Source organism: Lepisma saccharinum, chromosome 7 (genome assembly GCF_977018435.1).
Source record: "Lepisma saccharinum chromosome 7, izLepSacc3.1, whole genome shotgun sequence".
NCBI classification, from domain to species: Eukaryota; Metazoa; Arthropoda; class Insecta; order Zygentoma; family Lepismatidae; genus Lepisma; species Lepisma saccharinum.
In genome coordinates this window covers 298,828-318,493 of record NC_139235.1, presented here as the reverse complement: position 1 = coordinate 318,493, position 19,666 = coordinate 298,828, and the positions used below count along the sequence as shown (strand labels likewise).

Here is a 19,666-nt window from a genome sequence, read left to right as displayed (position 1 = left end):
CTTTTCCCAAAGCCTATTCCGACCCCACTTTCGTCTGTTCTTCACGGGAGCGAGCCAGCCGGCCTATATCGCGTTCCCACGAACATGCACGGAACACTAACCTACCCGAGGGACGAGGGTAGCTCTGGTGAGAGTCGCAGCGATGCCCGAAAATCCGCCGGCGGTGCCCGCTGGTGGCAACAGTATGTATCGGAGCTCGGCTTGGCCCTGACCCACGGTCCCTACGTTGGCAATCTTCCCGCTGCTAAATTTAAGCGGCCCGTTCTTTCCTTCGGAGGGCCGGGATCGATACGACGGCCGTCGTGCCACGGGAAACAGTTTCCGGCATCGCCCGCCAGGTGGCAGCGCTGTCCGACGGATCGAGACGACGCGCAAACGCACGCGAGACGGCGTCCGAAGGGAGCCTCTACACGTACGTACTTCTGCGGTGGTGCTACCCTTGCATGCAACGACGAACCCTTGTTAACAAATTTTCTCCTAGTCTAACCTACCCCGCAGGGGTTCAAAACTAGATTGTGACATTTACCTGCAATTTGGTACCTACATTTCACCCCTGTAAGCTTAACAGTTCATTTAGGTTGATCGCGGCGAGGATGATGGAAAGGCAAATACAATGGAACGCGAACGCTCTGGCTGGGACCTGAACCAAGAACCTTCGGAGGCGTGGTCGAACGCTGAGGAAGCACGCGAAGATAGCGCCAACAAACTTCAGTCATCAAAAAAACACTAAAACATTGGGTTAGTGTTACATTTTAAATAGTTTTCTTGCATTAGTTATTTTTAATTCCACTAGGTTGGGTTAATGAGAAGAAGTTCGAACTTACGAAAAACGTTTAAAGTAGGATCGAAAGACTGTAATGCGCCTCATCGGGAATCGAACATGGGACCTTTGATTACAAGGTGACAGTTAATCATCAGAGTAATGTTAGGAGCAAGTTGCTTGGTACTTTCGAAATGCAACACGTTGGAAAGTGTGTGCAGAGGAAATACTGCTATGTTGCATGCTTTACGGAAGTCCACTTCGCAGATGTCCGCAGTTTCTATCTACCAGAAAATATATCCTGACATGATATGCCACAAGTCAACAAGTTATATCATTCGGGTTGCCTATCCGCAAAGGGTTATAGAGGTTCAAATTAAACGGACGCCTCCTATTGTTCCTGCGTGACCGAACTCCAACCCACTTCTGCTCGCAAGTGTACGTACCGTAAACTAAAGCACCTTAACAAGCTGCGTTTGCGGTCATTGTTCGCACGCATTTCGGGAAATCGATGCGAATCAATACTTCAAGTTGTGCAATCGGTGGCGACGCCCGTGCTGCAGTCCGAGAAGCTCCTCAATATATTTAATTGGGATTTCCACTATGATCATGGCTTCGCTAAGACAACCGGGCGAAAAATAAACGCAAGAATAGAGTTTTTACGGTGTTTATGAAACTACAAGTAGTTGTAGTTTCTATACTGCAGCTGTTGATTACAATTCGTCTGCATAGACTACTCTCAGTCTCACTCAGCCTCTCGTCAATGGGAGTGTGCTAACACGCATGGATCCACCACCACTCGAGGAACTTGCACATGTCGGATTATTCGGGAAAGCCTTTATTTAAAATCCATGCGTGAAGTTGAAAAGGGTGAGAGGAGGTGGAGAGAACCCACGATTGAAGGTAAATGCGCGGGATGTACACGGGACAGGCACAGTACAAAGTTCGTAACGTAACCTCACGGTAGCGTATAAAGCCCGTCGTACTCACAACTAGAAATTGATTAAATTCCGATCACCAAATGTTGGGAAATGTGTGGCGAGCGCCCCAGAGGTATAATGCTGATAACACCAAATCCACTACGACAGAGATAGCAAATATGTAATTCCTCTCTCCTGATGTGCCTTGGTTTTCAAAATATCGTTGCGTTGATATCGTAAAAATATCGACCCCGATATATCGATAACGACGTTAATATAAATATTATCGACATCGAAGATACAGATATATTGAGATCAAAGATGAATGCCATAACACCACCAATTGTCCCCTATTTTAGTTTTCGATAAGGTGGGGTTGGTTGGTTGATTGATTTGCTTTATTTTACTTCGCATTTTCTGCCATTTTTGGCTAATTTTCGAAGATGTGGATGAGTGATGAAAATGATGACACCGGACACTCACAAACATCCATGCCCAGGCCAGGATTACAACCCGGCACCCCTGGCGTCGTAGCGCGATGTGCTAACCACTCTGCCACTCTTGCAAAGGCCTTTAAATTTACACAGATTGGGAATAATCTGAAGGTCAAAATAGGGGGGGACGAAACTGCTGAATGCTCCCGCCAAACTCGCGAACTTACGTGCACTGTCAGTCATTTGTTTTCTCCTCTCGCTTCATGTTCTCTGTGCTCGAGAGCCTGGCAACTACAGCGCTACAGGGGTATACTTATCTTGGTCAAGCGGTAGCTAGTAACTGTCGCATGTCGCACTGTAAATGTAAAGATATAAGCCTACGAGCCGAGCAATATAGATAGCTCTCTCAATTTCGAGTTACCGGCGTGTCAGTCTATTCAAAATCAGCACTTCCAAAGATTCCATTACATCCAGTGTTGCCAACTAATTTCAACCAAATTTTACATTTGTCAACAAGCCGAGTGATAATCGAACGAACACACTATGACTATGCCATTATTTATTAATATTAAATTTCAAGGGTACATGTTATTAACGTATAAACTTTTAAAAATTAGAAAGCTATCTACGAGTAAAATTGTTGGGATCGGGACATCGACTTTATCATTACACAAGATTCAAATTGTCCTATTTTCTCGAGTTGCCACGAATGACTAATGTATTAAAGGAGGATAGCGTGCAGTCTCTCTTACCGAGAAATATGTCGCAACAACTACTAGTTATTACGAGCTGTGTTTCGTTACAGGAAAACGCGGCACGGACAATTCTGGATATGGTTCCCATCTGCAATGTAATGACCACAGTACCGACTTCGAAGTTTCCACTAGCGAACATTTGAAAAAATAGTTGCTTTGCTGGCAACACTGATTCTCGAGTTTTGTTTAATTCCTGACAAACTTTTGATCAATACTGCATTGCTTGAAAAATTTCAGCTATGCAGTTAGGTTCATTGCCCTGCAGTCTATTTCAGTCAGCTTCGATTTTCTGCCATTGCTGGCAGGCCTGGAACTCACATGGACGCATTCAGGAAGTCCTCAGAAGCAAAGCAACAGCTGAAATGTCTCCAAGGGGATACGCGAATCCTGTCTCTCGTACTATTGTTTCTTATCTCGAAAGCATGTATACACAAATGCTCACGGAGAATAACTGACAAGGAAGGGCGGAAATGACTAGCAGCGCCGCACGGACGGAATAGGATTCACAAGTTGATGCTCTTTTTATTGCATTTCAAGAGAGGAAAGGCAATATACGTCACTGGTGCACCGATTGTGATTAACACACGACGGCCATCTCACGAATGAGTATTTTAAAATAATATTTCGTACTGAAATTCGTTCTCGTCAAGTTCATACAAATCAAATTTCATGAAATAAATCACGTTTATCCTGGTGAAAGGGCACCCAGGCATAACACCGACTGTTTAGCACCATTGGCATCCTAAGGAAGGGGGAGGGGGGTTGGAATCTTCAATGGCACGCGCGGTAATGCGCTGAGGGGAGGGGGGTCCCTAGGAAGTGGGAAGCGCTAGAGCGTCGCCTTCACCCACCTATTAAAAAATAACAATAACTTGATAAAAAGATCGAGAGGATCATCTACACATTTTTTTTGCTTGCGAACCGACAAAGACTTCGACACAAACTCCCCTCTTCTGGTCAGCAAAAATAGAAAAGATTTTAATCGCCAATTCCTAGTCTTCATTTATTGTTGTTTGTCGAAAAGAATTTAAAAAGTAAAAGGTAAAGTGCTCCCCTGTGCATAGCACGACGCCATGAAGGCGTATAGGGGGTAACGCCCCACACTTTCTTGATCCGGTCGTGAGTGGGGCCTGACCGCCTTTACCCCCCCCCCCCAGGGTTTTTCCCAGGTACCCATGTTATTCGACGCTGGGTGGGCGCCGGGGCCGCAACGTTAGAAAAGTTCCCGGATTTGAACCGGCCGGGGATCGAACCCGGGACCTTTAGCATGGTAGTCAGACGCGTTACCGACTGAGCCACCGCGGCCAAATTTGGTCGTAAAGATTTAGTTTTATGAAATTTAGAATGGGAAATACAGGATTTTACATATTTTGTTCATTTTCATGTATTTACCTATTTAAGTTGGCGAGAATACGAGAGCGAGAGTAAGGACTGCGGATTGTGAGAGAGAAGCAAAGTGGAGAACGATTATTGGACGATGGTGTGTGATTGAATCGATGTCTGACAGGGAGGTCAGACAAGTGACATTTGAGAGGACAAGTGTAGGAACAATCTTCATCTATTTGTAAGGCAAGTAATATCCTTTTCTAAACCAATCCATATCGGTTCAGTCATGGAGAGTATAAAACCCATATCTAACCTAAGTTAATTTCTATCGCCATTCCTTTAAATGTAACCTTTTGCATTTATCACATTTAGGCCAAGCGAGTGATAACCATCTGAGAGATGAATGAGAAATAACTACATCACCCAATTCAATCTAGAGGTTCTTGGTTCGATCCCAAACGCAGCATGGGAGTTGCGTTACGATATTTTACAATCTTTAAATCTTAATGCTTAGATTATAACTTAGATATTTGAGTGGTTCCCGAATTGTATTGTATCCTCCCCCTATTGCACTCTGTGTACATCTGATGTTATCATCACATCGCGCATAATTACTTGTTCGGTGCGCGTACCGAGTTTCGAGGTAAAATAGCTCCAACGAAGAATTTCAAAATCGAGGGCATTCTGTGGAGAAATCTGAGCCGGGGGCATTGAAATCGGGAACGCGTGGCCAGCCTATTTCGACGACGGAAGGACTCGCCACAAGACACGAAGCACTCGGGCTGCTCAGTTCGTGACCCAACCGGCATTTGGAGAAGTTGCCATAGGACAATTCAGAAGTCTAGAAGCATAAGAAATACGGATTTCAGTCCGCCAAATGTTATCGTTTCTTAAAAGTGCCGTTGCAGCATTTTTCACTTCCAACTTTGCTGATTAACACAAACGAGGGAAGCGTAGTTTGGTGGGATGACACGGTTCTCTTAAGACTATCCATTCAAATATTGAGTGCAGCGTTGTTAAAGGTTCAGCAATTTTAAATAAATTCGGTCCAGGAGAGAAAAATCATCAAGCGTAAATGAGCTCTGGACCGTAAAGTATTTCAATTCGGTCCGGGAACATTTTTTTCCGGATCAATTTAAATAAGGTCCAAGTTTCGTATTGAAACGAAACAATACGCAACTTGGGCCGAATTTAAATTATGAGAACAAAAAAGGTTCCGGTCCTTTAGCGAAACGCATTAGAATTTATGAGTTCGTGCACCTTCCTTAATCCCGCTTGAGTGCTATATCACTTCCTCGATTGTCTAACATTAATTTAATCACGGTTCCCAACATGTAAAACAAATCTCTCAATGATTCACAACATCATGACGGAAGAAGTTGTACGAACCTGAGAAGTCATTTGGCGTCTTCCGTTGCTCTTGACCCAGCACCGCAAGAAGCCCGAGGCGCCTCAAGTAAGTGTCCCATCGACGAGCAAGCAAGGATTTCGCCTGATCCTTTACTTGACAGTTTTTAGCGTTTCGATCATTGCCCCAAAAGTAAATGTGGACATATTTTACAACAATACTTAGTTGCAATTCATTAAAAGCGAATAACAAAACGCCTTCTTGAATTTCTCCAGAAATCACGCTCAATTTCACGTCGAATTACGGTGACGCTCTCTGTGGCCTAACTATACTAAGGCCACGCTATCTCCCGGACCCCACTCACACCGCAGAAAGGTTATTTTGATGAAATCCTGTTTCCCTGCTGGGTACTTCGGGGAGTATGGATTCTAAGGTTGCCGCTTGTTGCCCAAACAGGGGAGCAGCCGTAGGCCTAACTGGCTGTTCGACCACGTTCCCTCGTAGGCAAACGGAGCAACAGTGGGTCACTGCCATAAAGGCATAGCTTGTCCGTACTCTAGTTGGTGACAACTCGCTTGTTGCGTTGTGACCAACATAATGCCTACGCACATTCTTCATGAACATAGAACTAATGATTTTATGAAGATTAAAAATAATTATGAGAACAAAATACAGTGGAAATTACATTCCTGTAAGGTAAATATTACGCTTACTTTTGTTATTCTCTTCTTTCATTGCGTTCTCCACTGCCTAGCACGAGCTGCGCATGGTATCAATCACAAAATTTAAGTTACGGAAAAAAGTATTTTTTAGCGTGTTTATATTGAGACCTGTGTGGTTTTCACTTAAGTTGTCAAGCATCCATCAAAATGCAGTAACGAAAAACAAAAATATCACAAACTGCAGTCACAAAAATAAAGCATACCGACTTTACCTTCCTATTTTTATTTCCTAAAATAAAAATGAGAAATTATAGACCAAGATGAAACACCGAGTTGTACTGAATTTACTGGCTATTTGACACCTCTGAAACATGTCTGCCTTTTCTGGATCACCCTGTACTTTGAAGAACGAAGTCAAAGTTCGCTCGCTGAGTGTTCGGACACTCGACGCGCCTCAGAGATTAGACTGAAGGACTGTCGCCGATGCAGAGAATGGTCCATCCGCCTTAGAGAGACGAACTCCACTTGGCGGAATCTTAAGTTCAAGGGGTTATAAACAGAGTTTTTAGTAGTTCTACCTGTAACAACAATACGTCAACAAAAACGAGTAGCAAGCTTGGATTGCAGACAATGTCGTCAGAGCGGATCCCCTGGCAGCCTTCCAAGCCACGAGGGAGAAGCAAGGTGAAAGGGGCACAGGTCACGCAGTTCACACGGAGCGAGCGGAAAATTTTATGCACAGCTCTTACGTTTCGCCTGCACTGCGCCTTGTTAACTTTGCATTAGGAAAAAAAAATCTTCAGTAAACTCTTCCTGAATGTTTCTTTGATTTACTACAATCGGTACGATAATTTGATTTTATCATCGGAAAACGTTGGTCTGGTCTTTCTTCCCCGCGGGAGACCCGGGTTCGATTCCTGGGGTGGGGGATCTAAGGTCGGAATTTTTCCAGCCTCTGGGGCTCAAATCAATGGGTACCTGGGGACAACCCTGGGGGGTAACGGCGACAGGAGCGTGGTGCTGATTACCATCTCCAAAATGGACGACATCGAGAATGGGTGGGGCCCTACCCCCACATCCCCTAAAATGTGCCTTCATGGCATGGGAAACTTTACCTTACCAACGGAGCAGTACGATTATACCAAGAAAAATAGACTGAAAAGTAGCTTAAATTTTAATCTGTTATGACACTCAAAAGTGTACCACGTAGTGTACACTATAACTATTGTATAGAGCGACCACACCTTCGGCGAAAAGTCTCCGTGCACCTTTCCCTTCCTCCGTTCAGCTCGGACCATAAGGAAGCATGCTCCAGTCTGCCCCTCCCCTCCACGCGGGAGTACGGTGCACAGGAGTCGCGGGTCTGCGCAGGTTTTTTTATTTGCTTGTGGTTCCACTATAGTTTAATATACTGATAAAAATTACAATTAGTCATTAATGGTAAGTGCATGTGCAATTAATGTAGCAGCAATTAGTAACAGATACCTACTCAAGATGTAAGTTATTTACTTACCTCGTGGGTTGAGTTTTTCAGGGTTAAACCAGGCATCTGCAAGAGAGAAGGTTAAAGCATGTTAGTGATTTTAATTGTTAAATTATTTCAATACAATTAATTTTCTCGATATTATTCTTTCCAAAATCCAGACCATGCAGTCTACAACGAGATTTATAAGCGTGTTAACGTTAGTATCAAATTAAGTGCTCGAGTAATTTCACATGCGATAACTGTGTTGATAAATTTTAGTTTTGGGAAGAAAAACCACAGCACAGGAAATACACAATGCAATAAGCGTGTGGCTTATATGCATTAGTGACTCACGATAGAAAGCTGTTCACGATTTTCTTGCAAAGGTAACAATTTAACATCTAAAAGAACAGTTATGTACTTCTTTACTACAGTGGGAAGAACAAACAAGATATTTCTTGACCGGTCTTATTGTAATTCAACTTTCACTTTGAATCCAATTTTAAACTGTACGTCCAGAACTTTTTTAACGTCGTTTTTCCATCCATTTATGTAAATCGTGACGATGGGGGCTCACACTTAACGATGATTAGATGAAAGAACAAAGAGTACCATATCTCGGCCTTTAATGGGGGATCACGAATACAGCATTGAGTATGCTCAACAATCGAAGTGGCTAGCTTTTTGTTCAAACGTTTAAAAAATTGTCAAGTTCAAAGACGCAGATAATTTTATTTTGAGAGTAAAAAATTTTAAAAAACAGACCTGTAACTTTTCCTTGTGCAGGAAATGCAAAATTGCTACCTGCAAGCCTTATTTCATCCAGCTGAAAGCAGCAAGTTTAAAAGACTTCCCTGCACTGATTACCAGAAAGAGCTGCAGAAAAGCTCAACATTTTGTCAAATTAACACTGGCAGCATCGTGGCGCGTTTCTTAGAATACCTAAGCCCAAGGTAAGAATTAAAGTTTTGGCGAGTCCTCAGAATTCAAAGTGGGCGATCCCTACCTAGTTCAAAATATCAACGTGACAGGAAAATATGAATAATCATCGGAAACTAAGGCAATTTTAACCTACCAAACGCACTACGAATGAATCCGAGTAACGTCTTCCAAAAGCAAATTGACCCACGCAATGTTCGTTCCGAGGCTGCATTAGCTTGTTGCTAACAAGTCGGTCACTCCGCTACTTGAAGCTTCTTGGCTGAGGAATTATGTAAGATCTCGAGTTAACACCATCGCTTTTGAAGGTCGAAGTCTTCTGCTTGAAGGTTACGACAGAGTAAGACAAACTCGCTCCTAACACGCATTCTTTCTTCTTTCCGACACGTACCGCGCGATACTATATACAAGAGGTACTTTACAAGGTGTTACTGAACAAAAATGATTCATTAAAACTATAATAAGTTTATCTCAATCCATTTCGTTAGATTAAAGTGATGGACACAAGATGAATCACCTAAAGATACACAATTGTACAGCCTAACCGCAAGAATATATCTAAATTCTCATGGACCAATGCGATTATTTTAACTAAGCAGATTAAAATAGCCAAGATTCACATGCTAATTGCATGACAAATCTATTTGATGACCGTGAGAGGTCGAAGCCCGGTGCACTTTGCACGAGTACTTCGTTCAGTATTTGATCCTTGTAAATCTGATGTCAACTGTTTTACCGCACAGTAAATCCACTCCATGTAAAATACTGCGAAAGACTAACGACACATGTCGTGCTCAATCCAACGTTGGATGTGCAGAGAAGTGAATATATACATTGGCCATCGTCTAAGAGTATAATTTGCACAATCCAGAAATGTATTTCCAAACTGACCAAGAAAATCTTGACATGACCACACGGTAACGATATGTGCTTCAAAAAAAGAATGTGGTTAGGTTTGCTACTCCTTCCAAATCGAACTTTCAATTCATCAAGAAAGGTTGGAAAACTGCCAAAGCAAAAACTAAAATTAGGCAGGCCTCTTTTTTTAAATTCATTGTCTTCATATATGCGTCATGTTCTTTGTAAACCTTTCTTTTCAAGCTCGTAAAAATAAAGGCAACTCATTTGATACTGGCACATGACTACTATTAAGGGAAACTATATATAGAGCTTAATTTAAAGTTTAATACTTGCATTATGTAACTTATATACCCACGAAAATCTTTATTTTCATAAAAGGTAGGTAAAAACTATGAGCTACATTCACGATAACTTTGCTGCAGAGGCTACATAATTTCCACAAGACTGATAATAAGTTTAAGGATTTGAAGCTGAATCTAATATGATTCCAATTCTGCAACAGGCTTTGCATTTGCACACAAATTCTATTCTACTGACAATAGCTGTATGCTTCCAATGGATATCGAGAGCATATTCTTGCTTTAATAAGAGTACAATTTAAAAGAAACTACAGATACACAAAACAACACTTACAACGTTGTGTAATATTTTTAACGATAACGTCAAGAATATTTGGCTTATGTACAACATCTACTCCGATATCCCCACTTTCCATTTCAAAGTTTCTTCCGTTGTGCTGACATGGATACAAAAAGTTGGACTGAAATTTGAACCAACAACACTCGCTCAAAGACAACAATGACTAAGCAATGGCGCCTTGGATGTCGTACATTAAATAAATTTGGCTTCGTCCAATTAATTCGCACGTCTATATACAAAGGCGCACTACATAGAGGTGGGCCCCGTTAGACATATTTTGGTGTTGGGAATTTCGTGACACAGGTTGCAAGTTTTCACAAACTGGCATGGACTGTTCAGAAGTGTCACAAAATATGCAAAGATAACGTAATTCAACGCAAGTTGCGGTAAAGTAATGGCAAGTAAGTGGTAAAATTATATTATTCAGAAAATCACAGGCCATGGAACATCATCTACCAGTATATTAAGTTACCTCGAGTAACATGGTTGATTTTTCCGGACAGACTTGCTTGCATAACTTTATTCCTGATCACTGTTATGATTTCTATGGGAAATGACATACAAGACTAATGTTTCGTCCTTAACAGAACTAAATTCCTAATAGTCGATGGCAACTTAGCATATTGTATTTTTGGCTAAGCCAGCAATATTAATTTGATAATTTGGAATTAAAGTGAAAACTAACAGTGATGTGGTGTACAGTAGCACAGAAAGCAAATAGCATTTATTCTTGCCGTGTCAACTGTACATTTACCCACTACTGATATTTTGTGCTCGATAATAGACTGTCGATTGAAGCCATTCTAGGAAGAAGTTTTGTATGGCAAGAAACGCACGATTATGGAAATTTAAATACAATAGGTACGTGGTGGCTTCATGGTTGTTTTTGAAAAACAGTAATTTAGTTAGCGAGGTTCGCTGTGTATTTTCACTTGTTAGGTATCGACTAAATGGAGTTGCAAGTTTCGGTAAATTTCTCGTATCGGACAAACAGATTTCTTCAAATTTACAGGAGAAATTACTTACCGAATGCAGTTTCTTTAGACTTGTGGAAGTTTGGGGAAGTGTTTTCTTGCATCGTTCATTGAATTTTGCCGGTAAATCATCTATTTTTCGATATAAATGTGTGACCGATGCACGAAAGCTCTTGCATCCATTTACTTCCAGGTGGATGTAGCCTGTGTCTGATGACGTAATCCCAGTCAGTGTTTCCAAACACGTGTTTTTGTAACTGAAGAAGGTACGTTTCCGCAAATGGTTTGTGGGGCTATGTGTCAATGGTTCGTGGGGCTATGTGTCAATGGTTCGTGGGGCTATGCGTCAATGGTTCGTGGGGCTATGCGAGAATGGTGTGTGGGGCTACGCATATTTTTTTCGAAACCAATTTTTCACTATTGTAACCTATAGTAACCCTACCTAACCTAACCTTACCGGAAATGGTTCGTGGGGCTATGTATGAATGGTTCGTGGGGCTATGCGTCAATGGTTTGTGGGGCTACGTAGGTATTTTTGGATGCAGTGGGGTGGAAACACTGCATGCCGAGAACGGTAGTGAAACTGTGACCGCCATTTTACGTGTTACCGAAGGCAAAAAGAAACGAATAAAACTTACTAGATATGTCGCAAATACAGCTTATTTCCGTGAAATAAGCGAAATGCCACCTTCAGTAATGTTTCTCAATGCAGAATACGTAAGTACGAATATTCAAATTAAATGAACTAGCAAATTTCAGCCGTTTGTCCGATACGAGAAATTTACCCAAGTTTCTACCAAGGTTATTAAAATTCTACTCATAAACACACTTTTAGGATTTTTCAGAAAGGTTAGGCTAATATAAAACAGAAGGGATAAAAAAATGTAAACATACCTATAATGTCACGACCTGTAAAATTAATTCAGATAATAATAATCAAGCTTGAAATTTTAAGAAATGACAAAACAGTCATGTACTTGTGAAACTGATTGAATAATTGGAACAGACTAGATGTTTCGTAGTTTAGGCCTAAATTTCTGAAGCCAATGGGGGAAAAATAGCACTAAAGTGTAATTGTATACATTTTGTTTGCAATTAAACGTATTCCATTCTTTCCCATTTCTTTCTGCCCTTATATGTGACTAAGCACAAAAGGACGTCTACTCTCTGTACTTGCACCGAAGTAAAAGGTTGGTGACAGCGAGTCACCGAAATGTATAGACGAAAACAGTTAATTTTTTCAAAAGTCTCACGGAATTATTACATATGCAATTTCTGGAAAAAGAGAAAGGTTGGTTTTCTGTTGATGGAGTAATAGCAATACTAACTCTGCGTATATGCAAATTGTTTAAATCCTGCGTTAAACCTAGAACAATATACGACCAGTAACTAGGAAAGGTCTGTTTAGAAGCTGGATTTTGCTGGAATAGAGATCACTGTACTACAAGATTGCAACAACTCTGAAGATAGGCAGAGTGTCAAAGGTGGAAATACAGTTTTCACCCAGTTGAAGAAGTTGCAAATAATTCAATCCGAACTGTGTCGTTCCTTTGACATTGCATGTCGGTTATGGGGCTCCACCCTATCCTAGCATTGTGCAGTGAAAACTCCCATGACCTAAATAGATTCGGATTGGATCGATTCATGCGGCTAAAATTTTGTGAAGTGGTGAGTGGCACGAAGAACCCACCCAAGGAAGATGGACGACTGAAGAGGGTAGAAGGTTTCTGGCACGATTCATTTCCTTGGATTAACGTGGGATGTTGGCTTTCAAATTACGTGGAATGCGTTTCTGGGACATTGTGCACATTCCTTGAACAAACTGAAAAAGGCAGTTGGAAAAAATGGAATCCCACTTGTCCGATTCCCACGGGAAGTCTTTCAAACTCAGATGGAACTCATCTTGATAAGATTGTGATAAGGAGAATTTTCTTCACAAAGACACCAGGATGAAACTAAGTGGATATCCAAAGGGCTACATATTATCTTTCCCACACTAATGTAATTCGTGAATAGACGCTAATTGTATACCATGTTATCTTTTTACTGTGATAACTAGGTCGAAAGATGATACGTACCGCTCTAAATTTTTGTGAGAATGCTTCCAAGTTTCATTATCGCCTGATTGATCCACAAATACCTGGCGATTAGTGGCTATTTGTTATTACAGGGATTCCACTAATCTTCTAAAAGATATTACAGACTTTTCGAAGTAATTTAAAATAGACAAACCAGTCTGTATATTACCTTCAACATTAGGTATATCGATAATAGAATTAGTCTATTGAACAATGCTAAAGCTAAGTGAACAAGTAATTTGACCTTTGAATATATTGTGTCAAATATTTACAGCCATAAGCTGACTAAACAAGTAACGATATGTCACCCATGGCAATTAAACTCTCGTTCGTATAAGTGGAACTCGCTATAGTTGTGTGCCACTAATTGAACGGAAGTAGTTGTTTCCCGAATTTGTTAGGCATTTGGATGTTCTTTATAATTAAAACAGATACAGTATATAATTGGTTGAATTCCCTTGATTTTCCAGATGAGTGAGAACCCTGTTTTGGTACGACGTATCGGAGGAGCAGAGGGCTGATCGTTCCACTCCAAATAAATCCTCTTGCACCAGCAACAAGGTAAGATCTCAAATACCGATGAAAAGGAACTATTAATTTACATTACTGCCAAATACTAAGAAATGGTAGTCATGTATGTATGTATACACACACACACACACACACACGTACATACAATTATTTCATTTTTAAGGGAAAATCCCATCACTCTTACTGGGGACCTCACCTTCTCCCACACTCTTAACTTGCCTGTCCAAAGTCGTCAAGATGGAAGCTTAGGCCTGCCATCATTGTCTTTTCCAAGGTGACGGCAAAGCATTCACCATGAATGCTGCGTTGCGATGAAAATGTTTCGCATTGCTCTGCTCTGCCAGATTAGCTGCCATCTCCAAACAGTAGGTGGGCGAGATCCTTCACACCTTACTGGAGCAGTACACTCCTTGACATTCGCAATGTGCAATATTTCTCACGCACATTACCTTTACAGGGACTAACACGGCTGTAGGTGGCAACTGGAACTCTTCATTAAGGATGATGCTCCAACGAGACTGACTATGCAATCTCATCTCGTGAATGAGGCTTCTCGCCTTCTGTAACTTGTCCCGGAAATAGTACATAAAAATAAGAACATTAAAACAAACCAAAAAAAGAAGCCTCTGTACACTATGCAACACACGTGACCTAATATCACCCTTAAAGGTCTCAGATGGCTTTTCCAACGCGTGATATCTTGCAGGTCAGAAATGGATTTTGTAGAGTTTCATTTCTGCGTGTTTTAATCTTCATACTCAAGAATTTGGATTTTGACGATATTACAAAAGTGTCGAACAGCTACTGACACCCTGCAAGGACTCCCAGTTTGAACGGTAATTCTGAGAAATGTAGGCTACAAATACGCATTTGGTGCCACCTCTCCAAGGGATGTTTCACCTACGTCACAAACAGTTGAATTGCGGCTTCGAGCAGCTATGATTGAGGCCAGTTCTTGTAAACATACGGAATTGAAGCGGGCGGGCGGGAGATACCAACGCAGGCATTCGTGATTTAAAACAAACGTGAAATTGGTGCAGATGTAACGAATGCTAAGCTGGTGGACATTTCCTTGCAAACATGGCGGCTCTGTCATCCTGACGTCACATTAAACCCACCTCCAGCATCAGTTTTAGCCTTCTGTCGCTTGCACTCACTACCGTCTGGCGATCAGATGTGTATATTCTTAAGACAAGACCTTGGAGCTTTTAGCACCTGTTCTCGGCCATCGAAATTTGAGACTACGCTGCCAACTTTGGAACCTGTCGGATTAAAAATTATACAGCGCATTCCGTGACATTCGCTACGAGACTCAGCGGCAAGCGGCCCGGCGTCAGCGATTGTCTTTCCCAGTGAACGGGTCCGCGACAGTCGCACGCTACAGTCTGTTTTTTCTCTCTCTTTCCCTTTCTGTTGACGTTGCAGACTGACGCCAATATAATCCTCCCTCGGAAGTTGTGTTGTGTCCTGTCCGTGTGTTGACGATTGTGGCTTAATATGGCAACACAAAAGTTTACATTACAACAAAGGATTTATCTTGTCGAGTGTTACTTCGGAAAGAGGAATTGTGGAGAAGTGCGACGACGTTTTGCAACGAAATTTCCTGGTGTTTCCTTTCCACATAGGACCACTATATTAAACCTCGTAAAAAAGTTTAGAGTAAAAGGGTCAGTTCTGAATAAAAAAATAAACTATACAAAGACAATCCGCACACCATCCGTGAGTTAAAAAGAGTATTGTACGAGAAATCGGGAGAATTACAGTAGACGAACTTTCACGTGTAAATGCCAATTTCCTTCGGAGATGCCAGGAATATGTTGCAGCAGAGGGACATCATTTTCAACACCTTCTGTAGTCAAGGTTAGTACGCAATATGAAAACTGTAATTTTAACAGCCGACTCTAGTGACTGTCGCGGATCCCGTTCACCGGGAAAGACTAGCTCTGACGCCGGGCCGCTTGCCGCCGAATCTCGTAGAGAATGTCAGGGAATGCTCTAGATACTCGAGTTTGGACTCCAATTAAAAATTAACCAGTAGACCTACAAAAAAAACTAGTTACATAAAAATTTAGCTTATTCAATTCTCCGTCAATCTATGCTAACGAATTTTTTTTTCGAGTTTGCCTTATATTTTTATCGTCGTGAGAACAAAAAGGCAGTTTTTTTTGAGTTTTGCAACCGATCGCTGTTTTTGAAATTCTATAAATAAACGGGTTGTCCGATCGTGTTGAATTTTTAGTATTATGCAGGCAGAAAGGTTTCAAACACAATTCTTAATTTTCAGATTTTTAAAATTTGTCAAAAACGTAATTTGAATTTTGTGAAACAACTTTTTCTTAGCATTGGGTAGTCCTACAAATACAATATTGGTCTTGTTTTGAAGCTTCTTGCATCTGTTTTTAAAATCAATTATAATTGTCAATTCACATTGCGAAACCGATTTTATATAGATTTTTATTCAGCGGAGTAAAACTTGATTGATTGAGTAGGTGTTTTAAGTCCACTTTATGCACAGTAAGGCTAATCGGGACTGGACCTACAGTTTAAAGTGGGATCCGAACCACTGTGTGCCTCCACCGGGTATCGAACCAGAGACCCCTTGATCACAAGGCGAGGACGCTACCACTGCGCCATCGGGGAGGCCCTGCGGAGTAAAATTGTACGCGGAACGTGGACGCACCGCTTGAATTGACTCGCAGTGACAGTCTGCAGTTTCCACGGTGCAACGGACATCGCAAAAACAACCAGTCTTTGATTTATAGAATTTCAAAAAGAGCGACAGTTTGCAAAACTAAAATAAATCGGCCCTTTTATTGTTCTCACGACGATAAAAAATATAAGGCAAACTCGAAAAAAAAATGTTGGTTAGCATAGATTAACGCAGAATGGAATAAGCTAATTTTGATGTAACTAGTTTTCTTGTAGGTCTACTGGTTAATTTTTAATTGGAGTCCTAACTCGAATATCTACAATTTTTAATCCGAACAGTAGTTGCTACGGTACGCTAAACAATCAGTTTAATTTTGAACCCTGACCCTATCTCTCGTTTGAGAGTTTATTTTACATTTTTGGGTAATCGCAACGTTGATGATGAATGGAGATTTAATGGATGCGGCTGCAGACAGCAGAGCCTTGTTTGCCTTCTAAAACGCCGATTGCAGGGTGCACTCAGTGGAAGAGGTTGACATTTGAGTCTCTCTTCCGAAAAGGTCACATCTTCCCCAGAAGCATGCGTTGATGAAAGCTTGGGAATTCCTCGTCTCTTCTTTCAGGAGGAAAGGAACTTTCTGGAGATCCTCCCAGGGGGACCTTAACCTCCTGAGCAGACGAGATGCACTTCTGGTTCGTAAACGTCGATCACGAACCTCGGAGAACCTGTTTCGCTTTGCGCTGCTTTTCTTCATATTTATGTTTCTTCTCCCCCGAGAGATCTGCTTCTCAACGCTGTCTACCAACTACCAAATGGATCTACACGAAAACGGCTTTGTACAGTAGGATACATAAACATTGACAAAGAAATTGTCCATCGCTACTTTCATTCATTGTTTACACGTTTATATGGAATACAACTGTGCAGATGCTAGGGCAAGGGTTACCTGGCGTCTTGTTTCAATACTTCAACTTCGTATTACGTATAGCAGAGTTAACGAACATGATGGACAATTTGCCTGATAACATTTACGTATCCCACACATGATTTTTTTTAAAGTAAAGTATTTAAGGTGCTTTAGCTATTGTAATGCTTTTGCTAATTTTTCTATAGGAGAAAAACTAGTCCCGCCAAGCCAAGAACAGGAGCGGGACAGTCTTTGTGCCAGTGACTCGGTGTTGCGTGTTTACCTACGAAGAAACTTCCGGTCAAACAGCCAATTAGGCCCACCGCTGCCGTCCTGTTTGGGTAACAAGAGGCAGCATTAGAATCCCTCCTCCTCTCAGCGGACAGCAGGGAAACAGGAATGTCAAAATAACAGTTCTGCAGTGAGTATGGCGGATGGGAGATAGATAGCGTGCCCGAGATAGTGACAAATATTGCTCCCTTTCGTTAAGTGCACTTAATTTTGATTTATGGTAGACATAGGTGCATAGCTTTATAATTATCTCTACATAGCTTATATACATAAAGCTACCAACCATTTAATGCTCCCGGTAAGAAGGGGGCGTTACTACGATGCTGCTGACTCCTCCCCTACTTACCCCTGACCTATTGCAATATGTTTTCCTGAGTGATAGACGGCGGGGCCTATGTGTCAACTGTGGAACGATTTACACCTTAAGCAGTTCCAATACGAGGGTCACTATTTATATTTTGGGCCTTGGCAACACTGATTGAAGTTAGGCGCGATTTGACGTTTGCACGGAATCGTCTGGCATTATTGACCATAACGTACTTCAAATGTTTTGTCAATAGCTTCATTTGTGTTGTTTATGTTGCCTTGGAGATTGCGCGACAACAATAAAATGGAATTAACTCGAACATTTTCGTGCGATGATTTTTTTTACGATTTTCGACGTGGATTATCAAGACAAGAGTGCATCGATCAACTTACTTCCACATTTGGCGACGAAACCCCATCCTTTGCCACTGTGAAACGCTGGTATAACGAATTTAATCGTGGCCGCCATTCGCTCAGCGACGAGATTCGCGAAGGTCGTCCAAAATCAGTTGTTGTTCAAGAAAACATTGATGCTGTGCAAAACCTAGATCGTCATGTGACATACTGTGAGATTGAGGCAAGCATAGGCATTAGTTCCACCAGCATATATAAAATATTACATGATCATTTAGCTGTGAGAAAGGTATGTTCTCGTTGGATCCCACACAATTTGACGAAAACTCAAAAAAGACGATCGCGTCAATTGGTGCAAACAAATGCTCAATAAATACAATCGTGGTGCTTCAAAAGACGTATATAAGATTGTAACAGGTGACGAATCATGGATATATGCATACGAGCCGGAACGTAAACAGCAGTCGACTGTATGGGTGTTTCAAGATGAACCCAATCCAACAAAAGTTGTTCGCGCTCGAAGCACATCGAAACAAATGGTCGCCTGTTTTTTCGGGAAAACTGGTCATGTGGCAACTGTGCCTTTAGAGGAACGTAGAACGGTCAACTCTGAATGGTACACAACAATTTGTTTGCCAGAGGTCTTCGGTCAAATACGGAAAACAAACAAACGCCGTCGGATCATTCTTCATCAAGACAATGCCAGCTGTCACACATCTCGTCTAACAACCGACTTTATGAACAGTCAAAAAATCGAATTGATGGGTCATCCGCCGTACAGTCCTGATTTGGCACCCAATGACTTCTTCTTGTTCCCGAATGTCAAGAATAAATTGCGTGGACAACGATTTTCGTCGGCGGAAGACGCCGTTGATGCGTTCAAAAACCATATTATGGAGATGTCTCAAGAAGATTGGAAAAACTGCTTTGACAAATGGTTCGAACGAATGCAAAAGTGTATTGACCATAAAGGAGAATACTTCGAAACACAATAAAGCAGTTTTCAATGCCAAATTCCTGTTTTTTCATTGTTAGGCTCAAAATATAAATAGTGACCCTCGTATTACAGTGGGTATGCTGCCACACAGTGGCGGTCCCTCCATGGAACAGAGGGAACAGGCTGTTCCCTCCTACTTACTGCGCTTTTGGGCTATTTAAATTATTTATATTAACATAATAAGAACACTTTTCTCTCGAAATCAACGTTTCCAAAAGTAACACTGAAGAAAATCTTTCACCGTGGCTGGACGTTTGTTGACGTCATCTACCCCCAACGCATCATGGTTCTCACCCCATGCTCTACCATGGTCTCTTAGTATCATGCCCTCTACTGTCTGAAGCCGAGTATTTCCGACCACGCCCGAAGTTAAACGATTCCCACGGCCCACGGCACCACGGAAACTGAACACTCTAGCTGTTCCCTCAGAGAGATATTGCGGATTCGCTTTTCTTCCAGTTTTTGCTAT

The 19,666-nt window shown here is 41.6% G+C and overlaps 1 protein-coding gene across 3 annotated transcripts in view; it reads right to left on the bottom strand.

Annotated features, from left to right (window-relative positions):
- The window catches only part of LOC145989671 (uncharacterized), a 158,381-nt gene that overhangs the window by 46,333 nt on the left and 92,382 nt on the right, over positions 1 to 19,666 (bottom strand). For 2 of the 3 annotated variants that reach the window (XM_083124873.1, XM_083124876.1), the window contains exon 2: positions 7,719 to 7,754. The exons of the other annotated variant lie outside the window; for it this stretch is intronic. In XM_083124873.1, coding sequence (XP_082980999.1) covers positions 7,719 to 7,754 — 36 coding nt within the window. The remainder of the gene's footprint in view (positions 1 to 7,718; positions 7,755 to 19,666) is intronic. 3 annotated transcript variants of the gene reach the window in all.